The following is a 21,178-nucleotide window of genomic DNA, read 5'->3' on the forward strand; positions in this document are numbered from 1 at the left end:
TTGAGTTTCATTAAAAACACCCACGCCCTCCCTCCAATTTGACTGTGTTTGAAATTGTAATGAAAACACTTGCCCAAAGATGTGTTACACCAAATTTCAATACCTTTGAGACTCCCAGTGTCTTAACTTGTTCACGCATCAATTATATTTTCAGTAAGAACAAAGTAGACTGAACTTTAACGAAGAAACTGCTTTCATCCCAGTATACACATACACACAAATGCGTTCATACGTATATTGATATGTATGAAATGTGGAACTCTGTAAATGTAGTTCTTCGTAAGGTTCTTTTTGAAAAAAGAGTTCTGCTGCTAAAAATACCCATGGAAACTTCTGGTCTGGGATTTCCAAGGTCATCCTCAGCCCTGTATCTCAAAGTTCACACAGCTTCACCAAAATAGCCCCTCTGGTTACTTTTTTCTCCTCATGCTTGCAAGAATTCATCATGCCTCCAGCTGCCCCGAGAGGGAAGAGATGAACCAGCATAGTGGTTATTGCTCATCCCTTGCATCGAAGCCTCACCTGGTTTTTTGGGGGCACAGAATTATGGATTATGCTGACCTTTCTCCACTGTCCCTTTTGATGACTTCACATTCAGAGTCGTTTATTTGCAAATGGGGCAGAGTAAGCCAGCCCATTCTCACCTTGCTTTGCCCCGTGTCTTGTGCTGGAGGTACGGCTTGCCATGCTGCCTGCTGACCTGCCTGTCCCCTGGCTTTTGGACTCTAGGGTGGAAATGGGTGCCAGATATTCAGGCTACTCCACAATGCCACACCTGCCTTCTGGGAAGTTTCCCATAAAGGTATTTATTGCCTGGCTTCTGGGTTCAGAGGGAGAGCTCACCCTGTCTACCATTTTCGTGATCAATGATTTACCTTTCAGGGCTCAGTTTTATGGGAGCTGTTGGATAATTTTCACAAAGGAGATAAATGAGAGTTAGCAAGAATGTTGCCTTTGAGAACTGAGATGCGCACATGCACCAAATCCCATAAAATGCTATTTGATTTTAAAAATTGCTTGAAGCGGTTCACATTTTGGTCAATTACGTCAGTGGGTAAAAATAACTATTGTCATATGGTGTGTGGGCTTGGTTTTAGAAGGATAAAGAGTCTATTGTTATCCATTGTGTTGTTCAGTCACTTATTCCCCTTCCCTAAAAGCCGACCGTGGATAGAAAACCTTAAGCTTTGTCACTTACCAAAATCCGGGCTGCTCTGTGAATTTACCCTCAAATTCCGCTCCTTTTGAGAACAGTGCGGAAGCCTTTTTAGTTCCGTCAACTTAAATGGGTTGAGAGAACCTGTCCCCAAGGCCCGGGGCAGGCAGGGGCTTGTGACAACAGCCTTGGAATCACCTTTGGGTTCCATGGCCTCAGTGGTACTTGACCGGGACACCCCAGCTTAGTCCCTTGAGGGTGGTTAACACCAAGAGCTTCAGAGTCAGGCAGACCTGGGCCAGAATCTTAAACTTGCTAGCTGTAGGATGCTGGGTTAGGAACTTTGCTTTTCCAAGGCTTAGTTTCTTCATCTGTGAAATGGGGGTAAACACAGTTCCTGGTTCCTGGGATTGTCGTCAGGCTTACACGAGATGATGAATGTAACACCTGTAAGCACAGTGATGGGTCAGTAGTTAACAGCTCAGTCAATGTTAGAACAAGTAGACTCAACTAGCATTCGAGTCCCGCCTGGTGTCACCCTTCAGGTGGTGTTCTCTGCCACTCTTCTGCACATTACCCTCAAGCCCCCTGAGCCCCTCCCTCCCTGTCCCCACGCTCCATGTCCTTGGGCACTCCCGCCTGTTCCGCTGGGTGCTCCTGGTTGCCTCTCCTCATTGCACTGTCGTGTCCTTTGGTGCTTCTCTTGCCTGTGAGCTCTTGGAGAGTTGGAACCACCTGAAGTGCCCTCGGATCTTCGGCACCTCGCCAAGGGCCTCGTGCGGTGCAGGGCCGCAGAAAAAGGCATGAGAGGCATGGACTGAGAGGGGCTCAGAGCCTGAGAGCCCCTGGGAGCTGGAGCGGTCGCGGAAGGTCATCAAGTGAGCTGAAGAGTGGCAGTTTTGGAGGACTGGTGAGGCAGGAAGAGGGCCATTAGGCTGATTATATAGGAACCTTGTTTTGTTTGCGCCTCAGGAGAACTCAGACGCGGGATCTGTACTGCATGTGTCCTTCCGCCCTTTTATAATTGATCAACCCGATAGCTTGGTGAGACCCTCAAATCCCAGCGCTCATGAGTGTTGGGGGACATTGGACCTAAACCTTTTGATCACTGTGCTGGGCCACGCCAACCAGGTTCACAGGCTCTCAGTGGGGATGTGACGTGGATCTTCCGTGTGCCCCTGAAGACCCCTGCCCACCCATCTCCACCCTGCTCTGCCCATCAGGAGGAGGCTGACCTTTACGGTCTGTGCCAGTGGGTGCCCTTGACCTCTGGCTTCCCATTGGGCGGGCCCAGCAGGAAGCCCCAGAAGGAGATGAAGGAGAGGTACCATCAGCCTGTTTCCTCCGCCTTTCCACTGCTGCTGCCTCAGGATTCTTGCCCCTCTTTTATTGGTTTCCCGTAACCCCACCTACATCCTTGTAAACAGAGCCTTTTAAACTCTCCTGTTACCCTTATTGGGTGTGTCTTCTGTCCCTGCCAGGATCGGACAAATACTAGCATGTTCTAGAAAGAGTAATCTAGCGATCATGTTTATCTTTCACTGTGTGTTGAAGGGAGAGACGAGAAGAGAGGCAGCCAGGTATGTGGATGGGGGAATAGCGCCTGGCTCTCTCCTGTGGCGTTCACGAAAGGCCTCAATTTGGGTTTTGGCCTTTTATATTCTAAATGAGGAATTATAGATGGAGTCACAGCGATACTCTGACAGGACTGAAACAAAAATATACTGTGGCCGATAGAACCCTGCTCTCGCGCTTCTTAGTTTCTCTTGTGTGTGTGCTGAGCTTCAAAAAATAAAAATGGAAGTGGCCTGAGTCTTTCCCAGCCCTAGGACAAGGCTGTTTCTGTTATTTAGGGCTGGGGGTTCTCAGGGCTTGGTTTACAGCGGCCACAGGAAGGTAGTGGGAAGTTGGAAGGTGCATTGGACAAGGAAGCATCTTTAGGACCTGGCCACTGAGTGTGTCCATGAAGGATGAAGGGAGAGAGGACGCAGAGGTCCTTCTGAAGTTTATAGACTGGGAGATGGGTTGAATGGGGCAGTCATGGAGGGACTTGGAGAGAAGAGACGAGAATGTGTGTGTCTGTTTTGGTGTGTCTGTAGGAGTAGTGTTTACATGCGGAGGAACTGGGGAAAATTTAGAACTTTTAGGTAGATGCCGCTAGTGAGATTCCTGTGACTTAGGTGTTGCCGAGGAAAAATCCGTCCTTCAGAGTGGACCACGGATGTAATGGCCGCAGCTTTGGCCCAGTTGGGATGGCATGGAGGGCACTGTTAACAGTCTTGTTTTCTCTGGGGCCTGGAGGAGGAACCTTGTGACTGGAGCCACAGTTTCAGGACTGGTGGTGGTTCCCAAAAATGGGGAGAGAGGACTTTGCTCATCAGCATAACAAAAGGAGGCTGTGAAACAGGAACACACCTCTGGGGGAGGGGAACGATGAACAAGGCTGGAAGTCCCGACAGCGAGGAGCAGAGAAGAGGAGAGAGAGGACTCTGCTGTGAAGGCTGGGTGTTCTCGGGCGCCGTTCACACCCGGCCATCTGGTTGACCAATGGGTCTCTACTGCACCTGGGGGATCTAGGTTGCTGGAAGTCCTTGGCGGAGCTGAGGACAGTATCATCCTCCTTCTGTGTATGACAGTGTGTCTTCCTCCTAAGTCACTGAGCTTCATCTCTCATCTCAGTGTTTGCTCCTTTTGTGCAGTGCTGGCGGCCTGCAGAAGCCTTGGCTCGTCTGTGTGGGTGACTTTGCAGGGAGTAGTTGAGAAGTGAGGTGAGCCTTGAGTACCCTATCCAGTTCTGCATTCCAGGACAGAAGGGATCGGGGAAGCTTGGTTAGAGTGGTTGAGGTCAAGATAGAGGTCAAGACCTCAGTTCTGGTTTTGGTGCTTCCTCCCTGGCTGTGTGTCCTTGGTAAGCGACTTCTTGTCTCTGGGCCTCAGTGCCCGCCTCTGTAACTGAGTTGTTCAACTGAGTTAGAGAGTATGAGTTTCAGATTGCCCATTGGTTTTGTCACTAGGGTTTAAGCCTTGGTGTTGTCATCTGTAAAATGGGGATAAAAATATCTTGCGGAGTTGCTGTGAAGATTTAAAGATGATGATGGATAGCAATAGCAGCTAAATAGACCATTTAGTTTCATCCTCACCATGACAAGGCAAGTATGATTATCATCCCTGTTTACAGATGTAGACACTGAGGGACAGAGAGGTTAAGCTCTCTGCCCTAAGTCACACAGCCCATAAATGGTGGCACTGATTCATTTCTTCCAGGCAGTCTGAATCCAGAGCCCATGCTTCTCTGACTGTTTAAATCTACCTTTCAAAGCCTCCTGGTTTATTACCACCCCACCCCTCCTCTTGTTCGTGTTCCTCCTTCAGGAAGCTTCCTTCCCCTTTTCTCTCCCGGTGGCTCAGCTTGCAGTGACTCACCTACTATCTTTGTTTGAAAAATTGAGGTGAAATTCACATAACACAAAATTAACCATTTTAAAGTGTGCAGTTCAGTGACATTTAGTGCATTCACAATGTGGTGCAACCACCAACTCTACCTAGTTTCAATTTTTTCATTACCCAAAAGGAAATCCAGGACCTATTAGCAATCACTCTCCATTCCCCCTTCTGGCTTCTGGCAACTACTAGTGGGCTTTCTGTGTCTATGGATTTCCCTATTCTAGAGATTTCATTTAAATGGAATTGCCAGGTGTGGGCTTCTGTGTTTGAGTTCTTTCATTTAACATAATGTATTTGAGCTTCATCCACATTGTAGAGTGTATCAGTGTTTCATTCCTTTTTATGGCTGAATAGTACTCCATTGTATGGATATACCACATTTTGTTTATCCATTCATCTGCTGATGGACAATTAGGTTGTTTCTACCTTTTGGCTATTGTGAATAATGCTGCTTCGACACCCGCTGCCTTTTATGCAAACACTGCACCCTGAGTCAGTTTGGGTCTAGGGGCTGTGGCTGCTGGTGACCCCTGAGTTCTAGCCACAGGGTCAGCTCATTCATAACCCTCTTATGGCTGGGTCTCCTGAAGCTGGGAGGGAAAAGGCTGGGGGCCTTGGACAGAGAAGGGAACAGACCTTGGAACCTGATGTGCCCCTGGCACTGGGCTTAGTTCTGCATCCTTTTTCTGGTTTAATTTCTGCCCAGAGGGAAGTAGAGAGTGGAAAGGGCTGGTTTGATCTCCAGCCTGAAGCAAATCTTTTCATCTCTCTCTCCTGTGCCTGGGGCAAGGTTATACTAGCCAGGAACCTCCTCAGCTCTGTGAACTTGGGTTGTGAACTCTGACCCTCAGTGTCTTCTGTAAAGTGGGGATGATAGTTCCTATTTTACAGGGTTGCTGTGAGGATTAGATGAGATGGAGTCTGTGGAGTGCTGGCTTCTTTCCCTACAGGATGTGGAGCCCTGGCTTAGCGACCAATTTTGGAAGGGCGTGTGCAAGCAGGATGGTTTCTGTGCAATCCTTTTTGATAAACAACCACGAGTGCCTTTTTGAGTCTTCTAAGACAGGGAAGGAGCTGGGGTTATTCTCGTCACCATGTTTAGCTGTCACTGCTGGAAACTTGTCCCCAACTTCCTTTTTTGCAGTTGGTTAACTTTGGTGCTTAGTGTATGAATCTGTGGAAACTGGTTTCCTGCCATTTCACTCCCAGACACCACTGGGCTCTGAGCTGACCTTAGAAAGTTGAGCTTTCTGTTGATTGCATTCTTTTAATAAGTACTTATGAAGTGTCCCCCATGCCAGGTATCTTGTGGGATGTCATTTGCAAGGGTCCTTTTTCCTCTGGTCAGTGGAAGAGTTGGGGGGCCTAGTGGCCCTGAACTTGCATTGCATCCTGACAGGCTCAGTGACCCTGGACGACAGATCCAGATGTTTTCCCTCTTTCCCCTCATCAGCCATCCTCAGCAGGTGGGTGATTTCTCCCCTCCTTGTCACAGAGTGGCTGCAGCAGCTCCAGGCATCCTGGGCAGACCCGATAAAGTCCATCAAAGCAGGGTGGTATTTCCTCCTATGTGTTCCTCTTATTAGTGAGGAAGCTCATCCCCAGGAGCCCCCTGGCAGACTTCTCTTAGGTCTCCTTGTTTCATGTCTTAGTCTGGGTCCTGAGGCAAGGATCAAAATGTTGATGCTTTGTTTGGGGAGTCAGACTCAGTGAAGTCAAGAAGAGGGAAAAGATGGTGCAGTGAGGCCCAGAACGGTGTGAAGCCATGTGACCCAGTGTGTTAGCCCTCTGGCTGTTGTTTCACGGTGAGCCTCAAGGAGGCCCAGGCTGGTGTGTTGGTGTGGCCCATGGGGCCTCTGTGGGAGGGTTGCTAGGAGAAACGGTACCCGCATTTGTCAAAGAACGCTCTTACTTTGCTTGCTGGATTCTTTGGAGGGTAGAGAGAAGAAAGGATAATATCTTTTGAGATTAATTTTTAAACCTTCTCTAAGTTCTAGTACGTTTCTTGCCAGTTGTGTTACATTGGGAGGTAGCGGAGCCAGTGGTTAAGAGCACAGACTCTGGAGTCAGACGGCCTGGGTTCAAATCCGGGCCCCGCAGCTCACCAGCCCGCGAGGGACCTGTGCCTGCCTTTTAGGGTTGTTTTGAGGGTTACGTGAGTTAATATCTGAAAGCACTTGGAATGGTGCCTGGCAGAGTCAGCGCCTGTGCGTATCGGGTCAAATGCATCAAGAACATAGAGTCAAAGCTGGGATTTCAATCTCTGGAAACTTGCCTTTGTCTCCATGACGATGATCCTTGCACTCTCATCTCGAGAACTCAGTGCTCTTTGACACATTGTCCCATGTCATGATCATCAGCCCGTCCGTGTTTGCTGCGTCTAAGACTGTAAAGGACTCAGGCTGAAGTGCACCTACCCAGGGGCACTCTCCGTCTGTCCTCCTGTGGTTTGGTTCACCTGCCTTCCTCCCTCCCTCAGCCATGAGCCCCTCGTGTCGCGGAGGCTGTCTGCATTAGCTCTAGGTCTTTAGCATGACGCTTGGTACATGCAAACACTCGTGAATTGCTTGTTGAATGAATGTCAGTGCTTTTTACTTTGAATTACTTACACATGTCATTTCCTTTACTTTCCTGTAAACAGTTTTGGGGCGGGGCCCAGACCTTTAATGTTTTCAGATCATATGTGGATGGATGGATGAATGAATGGATTCCAATTGAGGCCACAACACGTAGATGTGCTTACAAAGAGATAATAACATTGCAAGGGGCTGGGACATGCCGTCCTAGAGTCACTAGGTTATGTAGTGTAATGTTTTCCAACTACTGGGCAAGAAAGAAAAAAGGTTTGTTCTCCTGAGCTACTTGCCTAGCAACCGACTCCTCGTTTCTCTCTCTCTCCCCTGTGGTCCATCCTGGACTACGTGCACTGATGCATAGCATAGATTGAGGGGCAGCGGGGAGGCAGGAAGATGAGCTGAGCAAGTTTAGATCTGGGATGATGAGGGCTTGCAGTAGAGTGGGGCGGTGGGGATGGAAAGTTCGAGAGTGAGGGGTGGGTAGGAAAGGAGAACCAACAGGACTTGGCCCCCAAAGCTTTTAGGGAGCGAGGAGAAAGGAGGCGGCCTGGATTCCTTTGAAGGCTGGTGCCTAGGCCACTGGGAGATGGCATGGGGAGCAGGCCTTTCCTTCTGTCTACCTGACTCATGAGATGAGAAGAAATGTCGTCCTCATCTTCTCCACTTGATAAGTGCAAGTGGCCGGAGAAGTGGGAGGAATATGGCTGGATAATCAGGCTCCAGGTATCTTTCCTTCAGTGGCACTTATTGAGTGCCTACTGTGTGCACGGGGCATAGACGAGGCTTCTGTTCTTGTGGAGTGTACATTTTGGTTGGAGGAGAGAGAGTAACTGAGGAAACTCCTGAGGAGAAAGCATATCAGTGATGCGATGGAGAGTGAGGGGCGCTAATTTCCATTGGTTAGTTGGAGAAGGGCTCGCCAAAGAGGTGGCATTTTAGGCCATGCCATGAAAGATCTGGGCGGAGTGTTTTTGAAGAAGGAAATAAATATGTAAAGACTCAAAAGGGGAAACCAGCTTTCAGAATGTTGTGAAGGGCGTGAGGAGGCAATGAGATTAGAGGGGCCGTGGAGAATGTGGCTCAGAGTTTGACTTTTATTCTAAGTGTGATGGGAAGTTGGAGGACAGTTTTTCCAGTAGAGTACCTTTTGATGATTCCCTTCATGAGGACCATACTTTGAAAAATCCCGTTAACCAAGAAGGTGTGTTTACTAAACAATAGAACACACAACCTTGGATTCTTTTAGGCTTTTAAAGTATGAGGAAAAAATTTATGGATCATGATGAATATCTTTGAGGACCCCAGGGATCTAGAGATGACAGACGTCACCTAAATAATCTTTAAGGTCCCTCTGTTTCAAACATTCATTCTTCCCAAAGCTGTGTGTCATATGATTAAAAAAAAAAAAAAAGATTACTGCCACCTACTGATGGGAGGAAGAAGATGCATTTTTGCGCCTTGAAAATCCCAAACCCAGTGGCTGTCTTCTGTGGCACATCTGGCTGGACACTGCAGTCCTGACTTGAAGATGGCTGTGGGGAAGAGGTGGCCCGGACCTGCTCTCCTTTCTTTCTGGCCCAGAGAATCTCCACTGCTCGTGTCCTCTGCCCTTAGTTTATGATGCAGTGGCAGGAGGGGGTGCTGACCTGGGGAGCTGCCCCAGTATTGGGTGTATCTGTGGGGAAAAACAGTGGGTAGCCAGCGGCCTCCACATAACCCAGTTAACCTATTGTTTGTAATCGGCCCGCGGTTACACCGAGTTCCCCTATTCAATGTCCCCACCCCCTAACCCCAGCCAGCAGGCCTTTGCTTAATGTACTTCTTAACACCCCACTCCCATTATTAAATTCTCAGCTGCTTTATTTTTGATTTGCATTTTCCGTGGCTGAATGAATCTGCTGACTTCCGTTTTCTTTTTCTGTTACAGATTGTGTGCGCAGGTGACTGTAAGTACCGCTTCCCTCTCCTCTCTTGTGTTGTTCGCTACCGCCCCCTGATGGACACAGCGATGTTAACAGCAATATGAAAATCATAGAAAATGCCGATTTCTGAAAACTGGCCTAGTATCCAGTTTTTCTTTAGAAGTGGGGTGAGGGTGCAAATGGCAAATAAAAGAAAAAGCTCAATCAATTGCACAACTCTGACAAATAAAAGTTTTATATTTTCTGTGATTTCTTTTCCAATCTAACATCTGTGTGTGATTAAAAAAAAAAATTAGCAGTATGATTTATATTTATTTTATGTGCTGTTATCCTGTAAGTATTTTCTTGGGTTGCTATGTTGCTCCATGATTTTTAAAATGGTGTACAGGGTTTGTATAGCCTTTGGAAAACCAGGTGTAGCCTCCTGTATATTATTTTGCTTCCATGTGGAGGGCTTAGTCTTGGGAGCTAACTAGTGCTGGTCCATTGAATTCCTCCCTGGTCTATAGTAAAATGGGAAAAATAAGGATATAATAGTATGTTTTTAATGAAGGTAAATATATTCAGTTGAAAGCATTGTTTATTCTGGGATAATGTCCTTACTAATTTTTTTCATCATAATTCATTCCTATAAGAGATAAAGATAATAGTATTTGGCAGTTTTTTTTTTAAATGTACCTTTTGGAAAAAATAAAAATTGCTGGCTTTTGTCTGTCCTCAAAATTTTGGGACTTTTTCTTTTTTTCTGATTGGTAAAATCCCAAAGTGTGTGGGCATAGAAATAAAATAATTAAGATATTCTCCCAGTGCCATGTAAAGGGGGCAGACCTTGCTGAAACCATCTAATAAAGCAAATCTCACTTAATAACAGTAATTATGCAAAGTCTGTGCTAACAATGGGGAGAGTTCTGTAGCTGCTTTTTCTTCCCCGTTAATCAGTTTGGTAAATAAACTGATAGGCACCTTGTGCAGGCTTGACTCACTGGTGCAAAAGAAGAAAACATCTTTGCACAGAGGTGATACTTGAAAGCAAGACAAGGGGAGATGAAGGAACTATGATACGTTTAAAAAATTATAATGAAAAATCTGTTGCATAGCCACCATATGGTGGGAAGTGTCATTTTATTAGTTTGCGAGTTTTCCTTTCCTGTATTCTCGGCTCCAACTGTGATCTGGTTACAGTGACATCTGCAGCCATCGAGGTTAAGGGGACTGAGGCCCCAGGACACTTTTCAACAGTAACTGTGACCAGTCCAAGTGGTCAGAGTCAGTGGAATTCCCAAGGAGACGGGGCCGGGAAGACTTCATCTGAGGGGCTCACTCCTGGGACGAGCTATCCAGTCAGCTTTTCAGACGCCTCTTCTACCTGCTGTCAAGTGCAAACAGGTGAGCAAGGCCTTTGTTTTGGGATGGATGGTGGTGTTTAGAGAACACAAATGTCTTCATATCTACAGCGTATTTGAAATCACTTTATCTGCGCTTCAACAGTACAAAGCTGCTACTTCTTGTATCTCTTTTCTCCCCACTCTTGGCCTTGTTTCTGGGTGTGAGGGGTGTCCTGGCTCCTCTGACAGCTGCTCTAACACTTGTCTTTCTGCCTCCTCTTTGAGCACTCCTACAATGGCATAGCCGTTAAAAGCACAGACTCAGAATCAGAGACCCAGGTTTGCTTCCTGGGTCTGTCAGTTTCTAGCTTTGTGGCCCTGGGCAAGTCATGGGTCCTCTTAGACCTCAGTTTCTTCATTTTTATTAAAAAAAAATGCATGCATACATACACACACACATATTTTAAAAACACATTTTTAAATGTGTTTTATTTTCTGAGCTATTGACACTTAAGAACCTGCTTTTCTAAAACCGTACCAGAATCCCTGTATGAATCAACAAACTTTAGTTGTCAACATGTTTCTCCTTCTTTAAAATGGTGCCATAGCCTTCCTCATGAAGCTGTTGTGAAGCATAAATGAGGAAATGTATGCGCGGCAACTGCTGCCATGTTTGGGACATGGTCAGCCCCCAAAATCGGGCTGCTGCCCTTCATGCTGCCTCCACCACTGTCACTGTGGTTATTGCTTTATTAATATCCTCTCGCCATGATCATCATCCATTGTAAGTGGTACCATAATAACCTGCCAAAAATGCTGCTCTGACAACGTGAACTTGTCACTTTATAAAGAGGAAGCTCAAGTCTGGAGGGTCTTCCTGGCTTGACGTTTATTGGATGGTGGGCCATGAGATTCTTCCCTGCCTGCTCCTTTTTCCTCTCTCTTGTTTCCTTTCCTGCCCTTTTTCATTGATTTGGTAAATGTTTGCGTCTCCCAGGTGCCAGGTAAGGCACACTCTCCATGCTGTCATTTGAAGGTCATGTGCATGCTGAGGTGGCGTTACCTGTACCATCTTTACTCTGCTGGGGTCAATCCCTAGGTCCTTGAGAAGAAAGGCCTTAATGCCCGTGCTCAGTCTTTCATTGCTAGTTGTCATTCCTCAATCTTTTTTTTTTTAAAGATTTAATTTTTTCCTTTTTCTCCCCAAAGCCCCCTGGTACATAGTTGTATATTCTTAGTTGTGGCTCCTTCTAGTTGTGGCATGTGGGACGCCACCTCAGCATGGCTTGACGAGTGGTGCCATGTCCGCGCCCAGGATTCAAACCGACGAAACACTGGGCCACCTGCAGAGGAGCGTGCGAACTTAACCGCTCGGCCACGGGGCCGGCCCCGGCATTCCTCAATCTTGAATGTAATTGGGATGCAGCCACTGTGAAGTTTTAGTTACTGTTAATAACCATAATGGCTTCCACTGTTTTAAGATCCTGAACATCTGCAATTTGACAAGTGAGGAAAGTGAGATTCAGAGAAATGAGATGACTTTGAATAACATCACATGTCTGATGACTAGCAGGATTGACGCTGAACCCAGATTTTTTTTAATGTCCAAATCCAATGACCTTGTTTACCATATCAAGCCTTAAGAATACTCCTTTCTGTTTACTATAGTGTTTTAGAGCTGTCAACAGAGGAAGCTGAGACTTAGACGCTTTAAGGGACTAATTCCAGGCCACACAGCTAAGGGGCAGAGCACGTCCTTATATCCAGGTCTGGATTCCAAGACCAGTCTTTTCTTCTTTATACTGTTCTTCACTGTCTGCTCTTCTCTTTATGCTGCCATCTCTGTGCCAGAAAACTATGGAGCTGGCTCCTGATATCAAGGTTTGGCAAAAAAGTTATCACATGCTTCTGCACCATATAACACCTCTCCACATGCAGCATTTTCTGAGAATCGGAAGATAGACTCATTTTGCATCTTAGGTCTCTTTTCATGTCAGCTTCTATGCAGATTTAACCCGTGGTCACGTCACAGCCAACATGGCCAACCTCTGTCATTTTTGTCTCTGTTTTAAAGCCTCTGTTTCCCTAACACACATGCATACATGTGGATATGCGTCTGAATGTATTTTGTTGGAGGGAAGTCCAGGAGGCAAATAAAGGGAAATGAAAGTCTATGATTGCAAATTTCACTTCCGGAAAGTAGACAGAGCAGTTCTCACTCTTACATTTCTTTTTTAAATGCAATTTTTTCTTTTCTTCTTTTCTTTGGGAAATAATATTAAAATAGAACCCAGTCCTACGTCTGTCACTGAAGCTGTTTCCATCGGTCCATCCAGTGAGACCTCAACTTGGAAAAACAACAACATAACTGCTTCTAACAATGGTGAGCTGCTTACAACAAAGAGTGAGATAGAAAACAGCCCGATGACTCTTGTTGCAAGTCCAACAGGAGATAACATCACAGATTTCAGTCCAACAACTCCACATCCACACTCTATCACTACAGAATTAGTCAGCAAGCCTACTGGAGAGCCTGCGGACAGAGCTGTTATAACAGGTAAGATGACCAGCTCCCAGGAATGGTCATGAACCATTCCTTCTCATCCTGTATCCTAGAGCCTTGTTCATTCAAGTTGCCTGTTGGAAAAATATTGGTTTTCATTAACTGTGGAAGAGGAGAAAAGATTCTGTATTGTTTCAAGCTCAGGAGTTTAGGTGGTTGGTTAAGGTCCTATGTGTTTTGAGATGTTTTAACTACTTTGAACTGTCCGGTTTTAAAAATATTTTGTTATTACTGGTTAATGCTTACTTTCTGCTAAGACTTGGGAGCAGAGACCCCCTTAGGATTGTGTCTTGATGGTGTCAATAATTAATAGGCTTCTTTTAAGCTCCCCAGGAAAGTTGATGTTGTGTTTATCTTCCCAGGAGTTTCTGTTGGGCGTGAAAGTTTGGTATACTTTATAGAGGAATGTATGTTTCAAATGAAATAAGAGCCCAGTGACATTTGATTAAGCTTAGATTTTTATTTAGCTTGGATGTCAATACCCTGAGCCACCTGTTAGAGCTGCAAATTTAGCTCTTTTTTTTTTTTAAGTTGAAAAGAACCAAAAATATAAAAAAGAGATGAGAAGCTCTTTTTAAGCTGAAAAGAATGAAAAATTTAAAAAAGAGGTCCTCTGTTGGTTTTCGGCTCTGGGGGTGTGATCTCATGGGCTGGTGAAGGCCGTAGAAACCTGACCTCTTGGAGCCCCTCGCTTGAAGGGACCGCCTAGCCCAGCACCTTCTGGGCATGGAGCAGGCAAAACTACACCAGTGGTTTTCAACGTTTTTTTTTAGCCAGGAAACAATTTCTTTAAACAAAATCTTGCTCAGAAGCCCAATAAGTAAAAAGAACTGGAGAGAGAGGAGCTACGGGGTTTGGGTGTCGCAGGTACCTTCAAAAAACTCCTGAGCTCCTTAGAGCACAATTTTAGGGCAAAACCCTCCCCACAATAAAGGTTTGCTATATTATATTGTGAAAGAGAGAGGAAAAGAAGGAGAGGGCAGAGAGAAGACAGAAGAGAATTAAGGAGGAAAAAGAAGATTGAATTTAGAAATGGTGATGGAGACAAAGCGATACAGAATTGATGACTAAAGGAAAGAGGAGGTGGAGAGGAGGCAGGAAGCACCAGCCCAGAAGCTGAGCATCCTTCCTCCATCCTAGAGCCCCCGAGGACAAGACTGTGTTCATCAGCTACTGTTTATTGAGCATGGACTATGGACTTAGCAGTCCCAAGACATTATTTTGTCCTCACGGCAACCCTGAGGGCTACAGTGGAAGGAACTGTAATGCTGAGAAGTTAGGTTTCTTCTGAGGTCCCAGAGTTATTGAGCATCAAGTGGTGGGAACCCAGGGAGCCTGATTGCTGACCACTGTGGTACAATGATGTTCTTTAACAGTTACCTAGAGTCATTGAGCTGGCTAGTTTATTGGTGTTATGTTTCTTTAAAAAAATAAAAGACACTGGGGTGACTCATTTTAGAAATCTTTGCATCAGAAACATTCGATGCGAAGAATGGAATCACGGAGTAGATCAACTGTCTTCAGAGCTGCGTGGTGTCTTATAGTCATCTAGGCCAATGTCTTTGAATTCAGACACCTGCAGACCTCAGGCAGGGTTGTTGCTCTGTCTGCAAACACTACCTGGGCTTTGTATACTTAGACCTGGAGCCCTGGGTTCTAGTTTTCCCAATGCCACTAGCAGTGTGCGTTCTTGAGCAAGTCACCCCAGCTCTGTGTATCTCCATGTTCTCGTCTCAAGAATGAAGGGAGTGGAGGTCATTTTGTCTGAAATGGTTTGACTTCTGTCACTGACAGCCAAACAAAGTGATGGAAAGAACAGTGGGGGATCGTGTAGGTTGCAAGTCTTCTGAAAAATCCCCTTGGGTTGGAACACAGGGACGAGTTCCTTAGTTGACATGTGTTGGTACTATGAAATGATACTATTTGTATTATCTTGAATCAAGATCTTTAGATGTAGCAAACCGCCACTTTGTTTGATGCTTTGTTCCTGATGCCTAAAACAAATAAATATAATTAAATGCTGCTGTTTAAAAGCAACAATTAAGAAGACTGTCAAATCACTGTTGGGGTTAACTGTCTTGGAGAATAGTACAATCCTAAGAAATTTTGTCTTTAAGCTTTATTCTTTTTCCTCCTTTCTGCATAATTCTATATATATTTTTTCCTGCTCTGAAATGATGGAATTGCACTGGACTCTGGATATAAAGGAAGTATTTTTCGTGGGTCACATCGAAACGCTATTGACCCCAGCCATTCTTAATGAAAGGTGACTACAAATATCTTTGTGTCAATATCAACGCATACTGTGTGTTTTCACAATAGATCCTCATCCAGTGTCAGATCTGTGCGTTGCTTTCGTGGGTGTGACGCAAGTTACTCTCACCTGGAGGAATGGTAATGACACTGCCACCTGCCGGATGCTCCTTGAACTCACTGGCAGCCCTAAAGAGATGACTCAAGACTTAGCAGTCAATATTTCAGACCTGAAGCCAGGGATTCAATACAAGGTCACCTTGTATTTTCCAGAATCAAATGAGGCACAGAGAGACCTCCTGGTTACAGAAAGTAGCTTGGGTGAGTTACAAAAGTGTGCTTCTCTTCCGCCTTGTGGTTTTAACTTTCAGTAACTTAACATTTAAAAAAAAATTGTTCTTATATATATATATATATAAATTCTAACACTCTCTCTCTCTCTCTCTATATATATAGAGTGTTAGAATTTATATGAAATTTATAGTTTGACTCCATACCTTTTTGACGAAGGAGGGAAACGTGTTCTTCTTTCACAATCTCCAAACTGGGGCTCAGACTGGCTGTGTGGGTTGAAATTGTTGGAGCCTGGCATCTAGGAAAGTAGCTGGCCCCTGTAGCTTTTTAAAAAATTTCAGTTGAACAAATAACAGATGGGTTAACCCAGGTAGGGTACTGGAGGAGCTTATTATCCATTGAGAAAAGGGATGCTTTGCAGGCAAATCCAGCAGACGTCTTCTGCACTGATAGTGGAGTAGTCACTTGCAGATTTCATAGCATTTTTGGGGGTAACTGTGAATTGAGGACAAGTGCTTAATCCCCATTTTACACGTAGGAAACAGAACTACAAAGTGATGTTAGGATTCTTGATCGCAGGTGACAGAAACCAGACTTAAAATAGCTTGCACCAAAAGAGCAACTTATTGGCTTGTGTGTATTTCCCCACTAAGGGCAGCAAGGCCTTGAAGGAAGAGACGAGGTGGCTCTCATCTCTTCTTCCTGCTTCTTTCTTTTTCTCAGCTTCGTTCTCAGAGTGGCTCCCTCTGCACAACTCAAGGGGAAATGGCCACCATTTTCTATCAACAGGAGCATGGTCCAGGGGAAAGATTCCTTGAGTGGGCTCTGATTAGCTAAATTTGAATCATGTGGCTGTCCCCAGAAGACCACATTTGGAGTTGGGTGGGAGCAGATGATTTCCCGAAAGAAGGGGGAGAGATGCAAATAGCTGAGTCTGAAAGAGAAGCACAAATATCTGTGATGCTGCCTGAAATAAACATACGAAGTGGAATGATCCAGGAGGGCGCATCTCTGTTTGGGGGAGGGAGGGAACAGATATTTGTGGAGTCCAACTGTGGGTACTGTCTGACGCGTCATCTTATGCGGGTGATGGCAGAGGTGTTGAAAGCACACAGGGATGTTCCTCTGTTGCAGTTAATGGCTTTGCCTTTGGTGTTTGAAACAGGTACCAACACCGCAGACAGCTACCCTCAGCCACCCAGAAGCCCCAGTGCCCCTGTGATCAACGATCACCCAGAATCTTCAAACTCATCCTCTGATGGTCGTGTGACCCGAGACACGGAAGTCCTGCTTTTGGGGTTAAAGTCTGACACACAATACAACGCCACTGTTTATTGTCGAGCAGAAGGTGGCACTGAGGGACAGCCCCAGACCATCAAATTCAAGACAAGTATGTTGACTTTCGTGAAATGGCTTTAGCCAGAGCTTTCCAGCACAAAGTTTTGTCTTCTGTGATTCCGGTTCTGAGTTAGTTCTTGCTTCACAAGTAGTTTTGTTGTCAGAGGGAGTTTTCTGGAAGAGATTTTGGACGCAGCAGATACAGTGAGTCTCTTCTTAACTCTGTAGTCAAGACGCTTCTTTCACTCAGCTCAATAAGACATATTGAGCAGGTACTCTGTGCAGACGCTAGGCGCTGCCTTTGTCTGTCTTTCGTATCTCTGCATACTAGCCGGTGAGACAATACAACTTCCAGCAATGTGTAATGTTTTTCTTTTATAAACAGAGATTTATTTTGTCAACGTTGCTTAAGTATTTTCCCTTTGAGATAAGAAAATGAGTTTTCTTTTTTGCCTTACCTTGGAATGCATACTGATCTTTCTATTGAAACTTGTGGACATGCGCACTGTTGCTTTCTATGTATAATTTGTTAGCACTCCCACCCTGTAAGTAGACCAATATATGGAGGCTTTTTGGCTGGGTGCTGGTGAGGAGGTAGAGCAGTGCACACTTCCTGCCCTCAGGGCATTTCAGTATAGATGGGAGATTGAGACAGACATACGTGGACAAGTACATGGTCAGCTTTGAGGGTCAGGAGCAAATGCTGCAGCATCGTAGCCCTCGGGGGCTTGGGTTGCAGGCAGCATGGACTGACTCTGGTTGTTTCATCCCCAAATATCTCTATTGTGAAAGGCTGTCATAGACCCACAGAGCGGGGGGAGTCGGGGTGGGAGCTGGAGGACCAGGACAGAAACCAGACTAGCCTCCGGGAAACGCTGGCTGGCTTGCCCTGGACCTGTGACACTCCCTCAGGATTCAAAGTCCTGTGCTTTCTGGGGAGCTGTGCTGGGGAAGGGAGCCCCTGTCCCTCCAGCTTCCACGTAAGTGACAAGCCTTTCCTCCCACCAAGGGGGGTTAGGGTGCTGTTTGGAAGAGTGGGTTGGGTGCTTCACAGGTAACACACTGCCACTGCCCCGTGTTGCTGGCCGCTAAGTGCTGTGGACACTGGAAGGCTAGAGCCGGATCTTAATGTCAACCCCCGGCGAAGGCCTCTTCTACAGGCAGGATTTGCTTTGAAAGGAGGGTAGGATCTGGATAAACGGAGAGAAGGAGGAGGACATATCAGTTGAGGAAACATCATGAGTGAAAATGCAGATGATGGATGCCTAGGTGTGAAGGTAGAGAGGCCTTGGGCTTCAGTGACGTATGAAGGACCCTGAGAATTCTGGAGAGGCTGATTGATTCCTAGAGAGATATTGTATGTATGAGAGTTGTCTCTCTCGCTTTTGGAGAGCGAGGGGCATGCTGTAGACTACTTGGAGGCAGTTAGTGGCCAGGCTGTATTACTTGCATAGGGCTGGGAAATTTGGGCAAGAAGGCTGTGACAGTCATGTCTGCAAGGAGCTGTTGCTTTTCCTGATCCACAGTGACGGAGAGTCCACTTGTGTCCTCCTTCCTTCTTTCCTCTTCCACTGGTGATGCTAATGTGTGGGTGGAGGACGGGAAGATACAGCTGTAGGAAAGGCCACTTGGCCTCTTGGGGCCCTCCGTGACCCAGCAGGTTGGCAGGTGGGAGGCTCCCGGGTGAGGAGGGGTTGGTGTCTGGAGTGAGTAAGGTGTGAGGAGGAACAGGAAGGGGCTCCTCCAGGGGTACCATTGATGGGGGTGCGGGTGGGCCGTCCTACACACAAGATGCTTGTGCAGTTGGGTGAATGCAGCTGAGGTCTAGCCTGTGGGCCCCTCAGCAGGCCATGCACCCCAGACCTGGGTCTGTCCTTCCAGACGATGGGCCCTTTGCCTGATTTGCTAAAAGCGATCATGTGGATTAGTGTGGGCCTTGGGTTCCTTGCTTTTTAAAGCAACTTGAGCAGAATTAAAGTAATAGCAGTTGCATCTTAGGCTCTTGCTCATATGGATGCATGCACAGCCCTGTCTGTGTTAAGCTGTCTTAGTGCTTGATAAATAATTACAGTAGCCTTAACTCTATTTGGTGTATATGTGTGTGTATATGTTTGTGTGTGTATCACATATATAATACACACATACATACATCATATATACATGTACATATGCATACATATACGTATATCATATCAGGCATTTTTCAAGTGACTAGTTAGGTGGGCTGGGATTAAAGAGACCGTCAGAGGATGTTGAGACACCTGAGACTAGTCATGGCAGAAAACCAACTCTAAGGCTGAAGGGCAAGAGGGAGGGCGGAGCCCAGTGAGGGCTGGGGCGGTGGAGGATGCAGCCATGCCAGCACAGGCAGCCCAGAGCGGAGGCAATGGGAGAAGGACTCCACTGCTTTCTCCTCCAGCCCCCCAGGACCCTGCCCATATTGCACGTTGGCAGAACCTGATCCCAGGCCATCTGGCAGGGTCCTCCTCCACCCCAATGATGCAGTGTGCAGTGATCAGCCTCCCTGGGCACAGAGCAGGCAGGAGAATGACAGAGGATGGATTGGGAGGCTGGGGTGGACAAGTGGGAATAGCTGGCACTCTTGTGTTATCTTTTCTTGAGGTTAGGATTGTTATCCTGATTTATAGGTGAGGAAACTGAACTCGTGATTTTCCTAAGATGCACCTGGCTGTTAAAGCAGAGCTAACCGTGGAAGCCAGACCTGCCTGTTGGTAAAGTCTGTGATCTTTAGTTGATCACGAGCCAAGGCATATGTAGAGTGCGTGTTGTTCTTTGGGGAGTCCACCATATCTCTAAGAGTCAACTCACAAGATGGACAAAGAGTAGCTGTGTGGTTGCAATTGGCCAGGTTGTTTCTTCACCTAAGAGGATGCCTGAGTTTTGCTGGGATCCCTGTACCTGTGTGTATGTTGTGGTTGTGGTTAAATTGTGTAGAATAGGCAGGAACAATCAGCAAGAGTATTTCTTAGATTTGATGACATGCCCTGATGACAGCTTCTCTCTCTCTCTCCCTCTTTGGCTTGGCCGTTTGGTTATTGTTAACTCCTCTTGTGTCTTCGCAGACTCCAGTCAGGTTTTTGACATCCAAGTTGTGAACATCAGTGCCACAAACATGACCCTGACCTGGAAAATCAACGATAATGAGTCATCCTCTGTCTATATGTATGAGATACAAGTTGCTACGGAGACCAGTGTCCTCAATGTCACCGTCAATGAGACTCGTGCCCTCATCAGTCAGCTCAGCCCTAGTACCTTATACAACATCACCGTGCGTCCTTTCCTTGGCAATTGTTCTAAGGGCATGCCAGGCTTTCTCCAAGTGTACACCCGTGAGTTCACTCGTAGCTTTGCTAGTCTTTCTTCCCTGCTAGCCATGCACCAGGCCCAGGTACAAGACAGAGCTCTGTTCCTGCCCTCAAGGGAAGCACAGCTCAGTGTGTGGGCCCCCAGGGACTCTTACCTCCTTCAGGCTGTGTGATATCATAACAGGATCATTCATTGACCCTACCCACGTGCTGAGCATCGTGCGATGTGCTTTCCTTGCACTGTCTCATTTAATGATCACAAATCTCTGACATGTTTGGCATTAGCCTTATTTTATGGAGGAGGAAGCCAAGGCTGAGAGAGTGCTGTAGGCAGGTGTCACACCTGCTAAGTGACAGAGGTGGGATTAGACAGCTGATCTGACTCAACTCCAGCCCGTGCCTGTAGCGCCCATTCTCATGTGGTGGAGAGCTAGAGCAAATTCATACACGGAGACAAAAATGACTGGGTATTCACGTGTCTTTGTCCTTTGGATGCTGACATTATAATGAGGCAGAGCACAGGTATGTCATGTCCTTTCTTTGCTTAACTGTCCCTTAAAGATAAGATGACAGGCAACAAATAAAAAGTTTTTTATTCCAAAGAAGATCCAGTAATTCAAAATAAAACAGTAATGGTGTACCAGTAGCATAGTAGTTCAACAGTATTGGAAGTGCACTCTCCCTGGAGCTGTACGTGGGTCTCTGTGGCCTTTGGGGTGGGTGTCAGGATCCTTGTTTTACAGATGAGAAAACTACAGCCCAGCAGGCTGAACCATTTGCCCAAGGCCACAGAGTAGCAAATGGCAGAGCAGGAACTTGAACCCAGGGGTACCTGGCTCTGGACCCAGGGCTTGTCCCACAAGAAGGCTCTACTCGAGTGTCTGTTGCTTCCTAGGAAACACACCATAGGCATTCTTAAATGTCTTCCGGACGGGCTCATTGGGCTAAACGGAATCTGCTCTTGCTTCTTCACTTTTTACT

General features: G+C 46.3%; 1 protein-coding gene across 2 annotated transcripts in view; it reads left to right on the top strand.

Moving 5' to 3' along the window:
- Window positions 1–21,178, top strand: part of LOC111771846 (receptor-type tyrosine-protein phosphatase eta-like) — a 146,192-nt gene that overhangs the window by 106,225 nt on the left and 18,789 nt on the right. Inside the window, exons 1-7 of one of the 2 annotated variants that reach the window (XM_023634723.2) lie at window positions 7,804–7,899; window positions 9,104–9,122; window positions 10,281–10,484; window positions 12,711–12,980; window positions 15,309–15,560; window positions 16,699–16,923; window positions 19,955–20,221. In XM_023634723.2, the coding sequence (XP_023490491.2) occupies window positions 7,819–7,899; window positions 9,104–9,122; window positions 10,281–10,484; window positions 12,711–12,980; window positions 15,309–15,560; window positions 16,699–16,923; window positions 19,955–20,221 (1,318 nt within the window). In that variant the 5' untranslated portion in view covers window positions 7,804–7,818. Of the gene's footprint in view, window positions 1–7,803; window positions 7,900–9,103; window positions 9,123–10,280; window positions 10,485–12,710; window positions 12,981–15,308; window positions 15,561–16,698; window positions 16,924–19,954; window positions 20,222–21,178 lie in introns of those variants that run through there. The other variant, XM_070229501.1, reaches the window with a different exon arrangement.

Source organism: Equus caballus, chromosome 12 (assembly GCF_041296265.1).
Source record: "Equus caballus isolate H_3958 breed thoroughbred chromosome 12, TB-T2T, whole genome shotgun sequence".
Classification (NCBI taxonomy): Eukaryota; Metazoa; Chordata; class Mammalia; order Perissodactyla; family Equidae; genus Equus; species Equus caballus.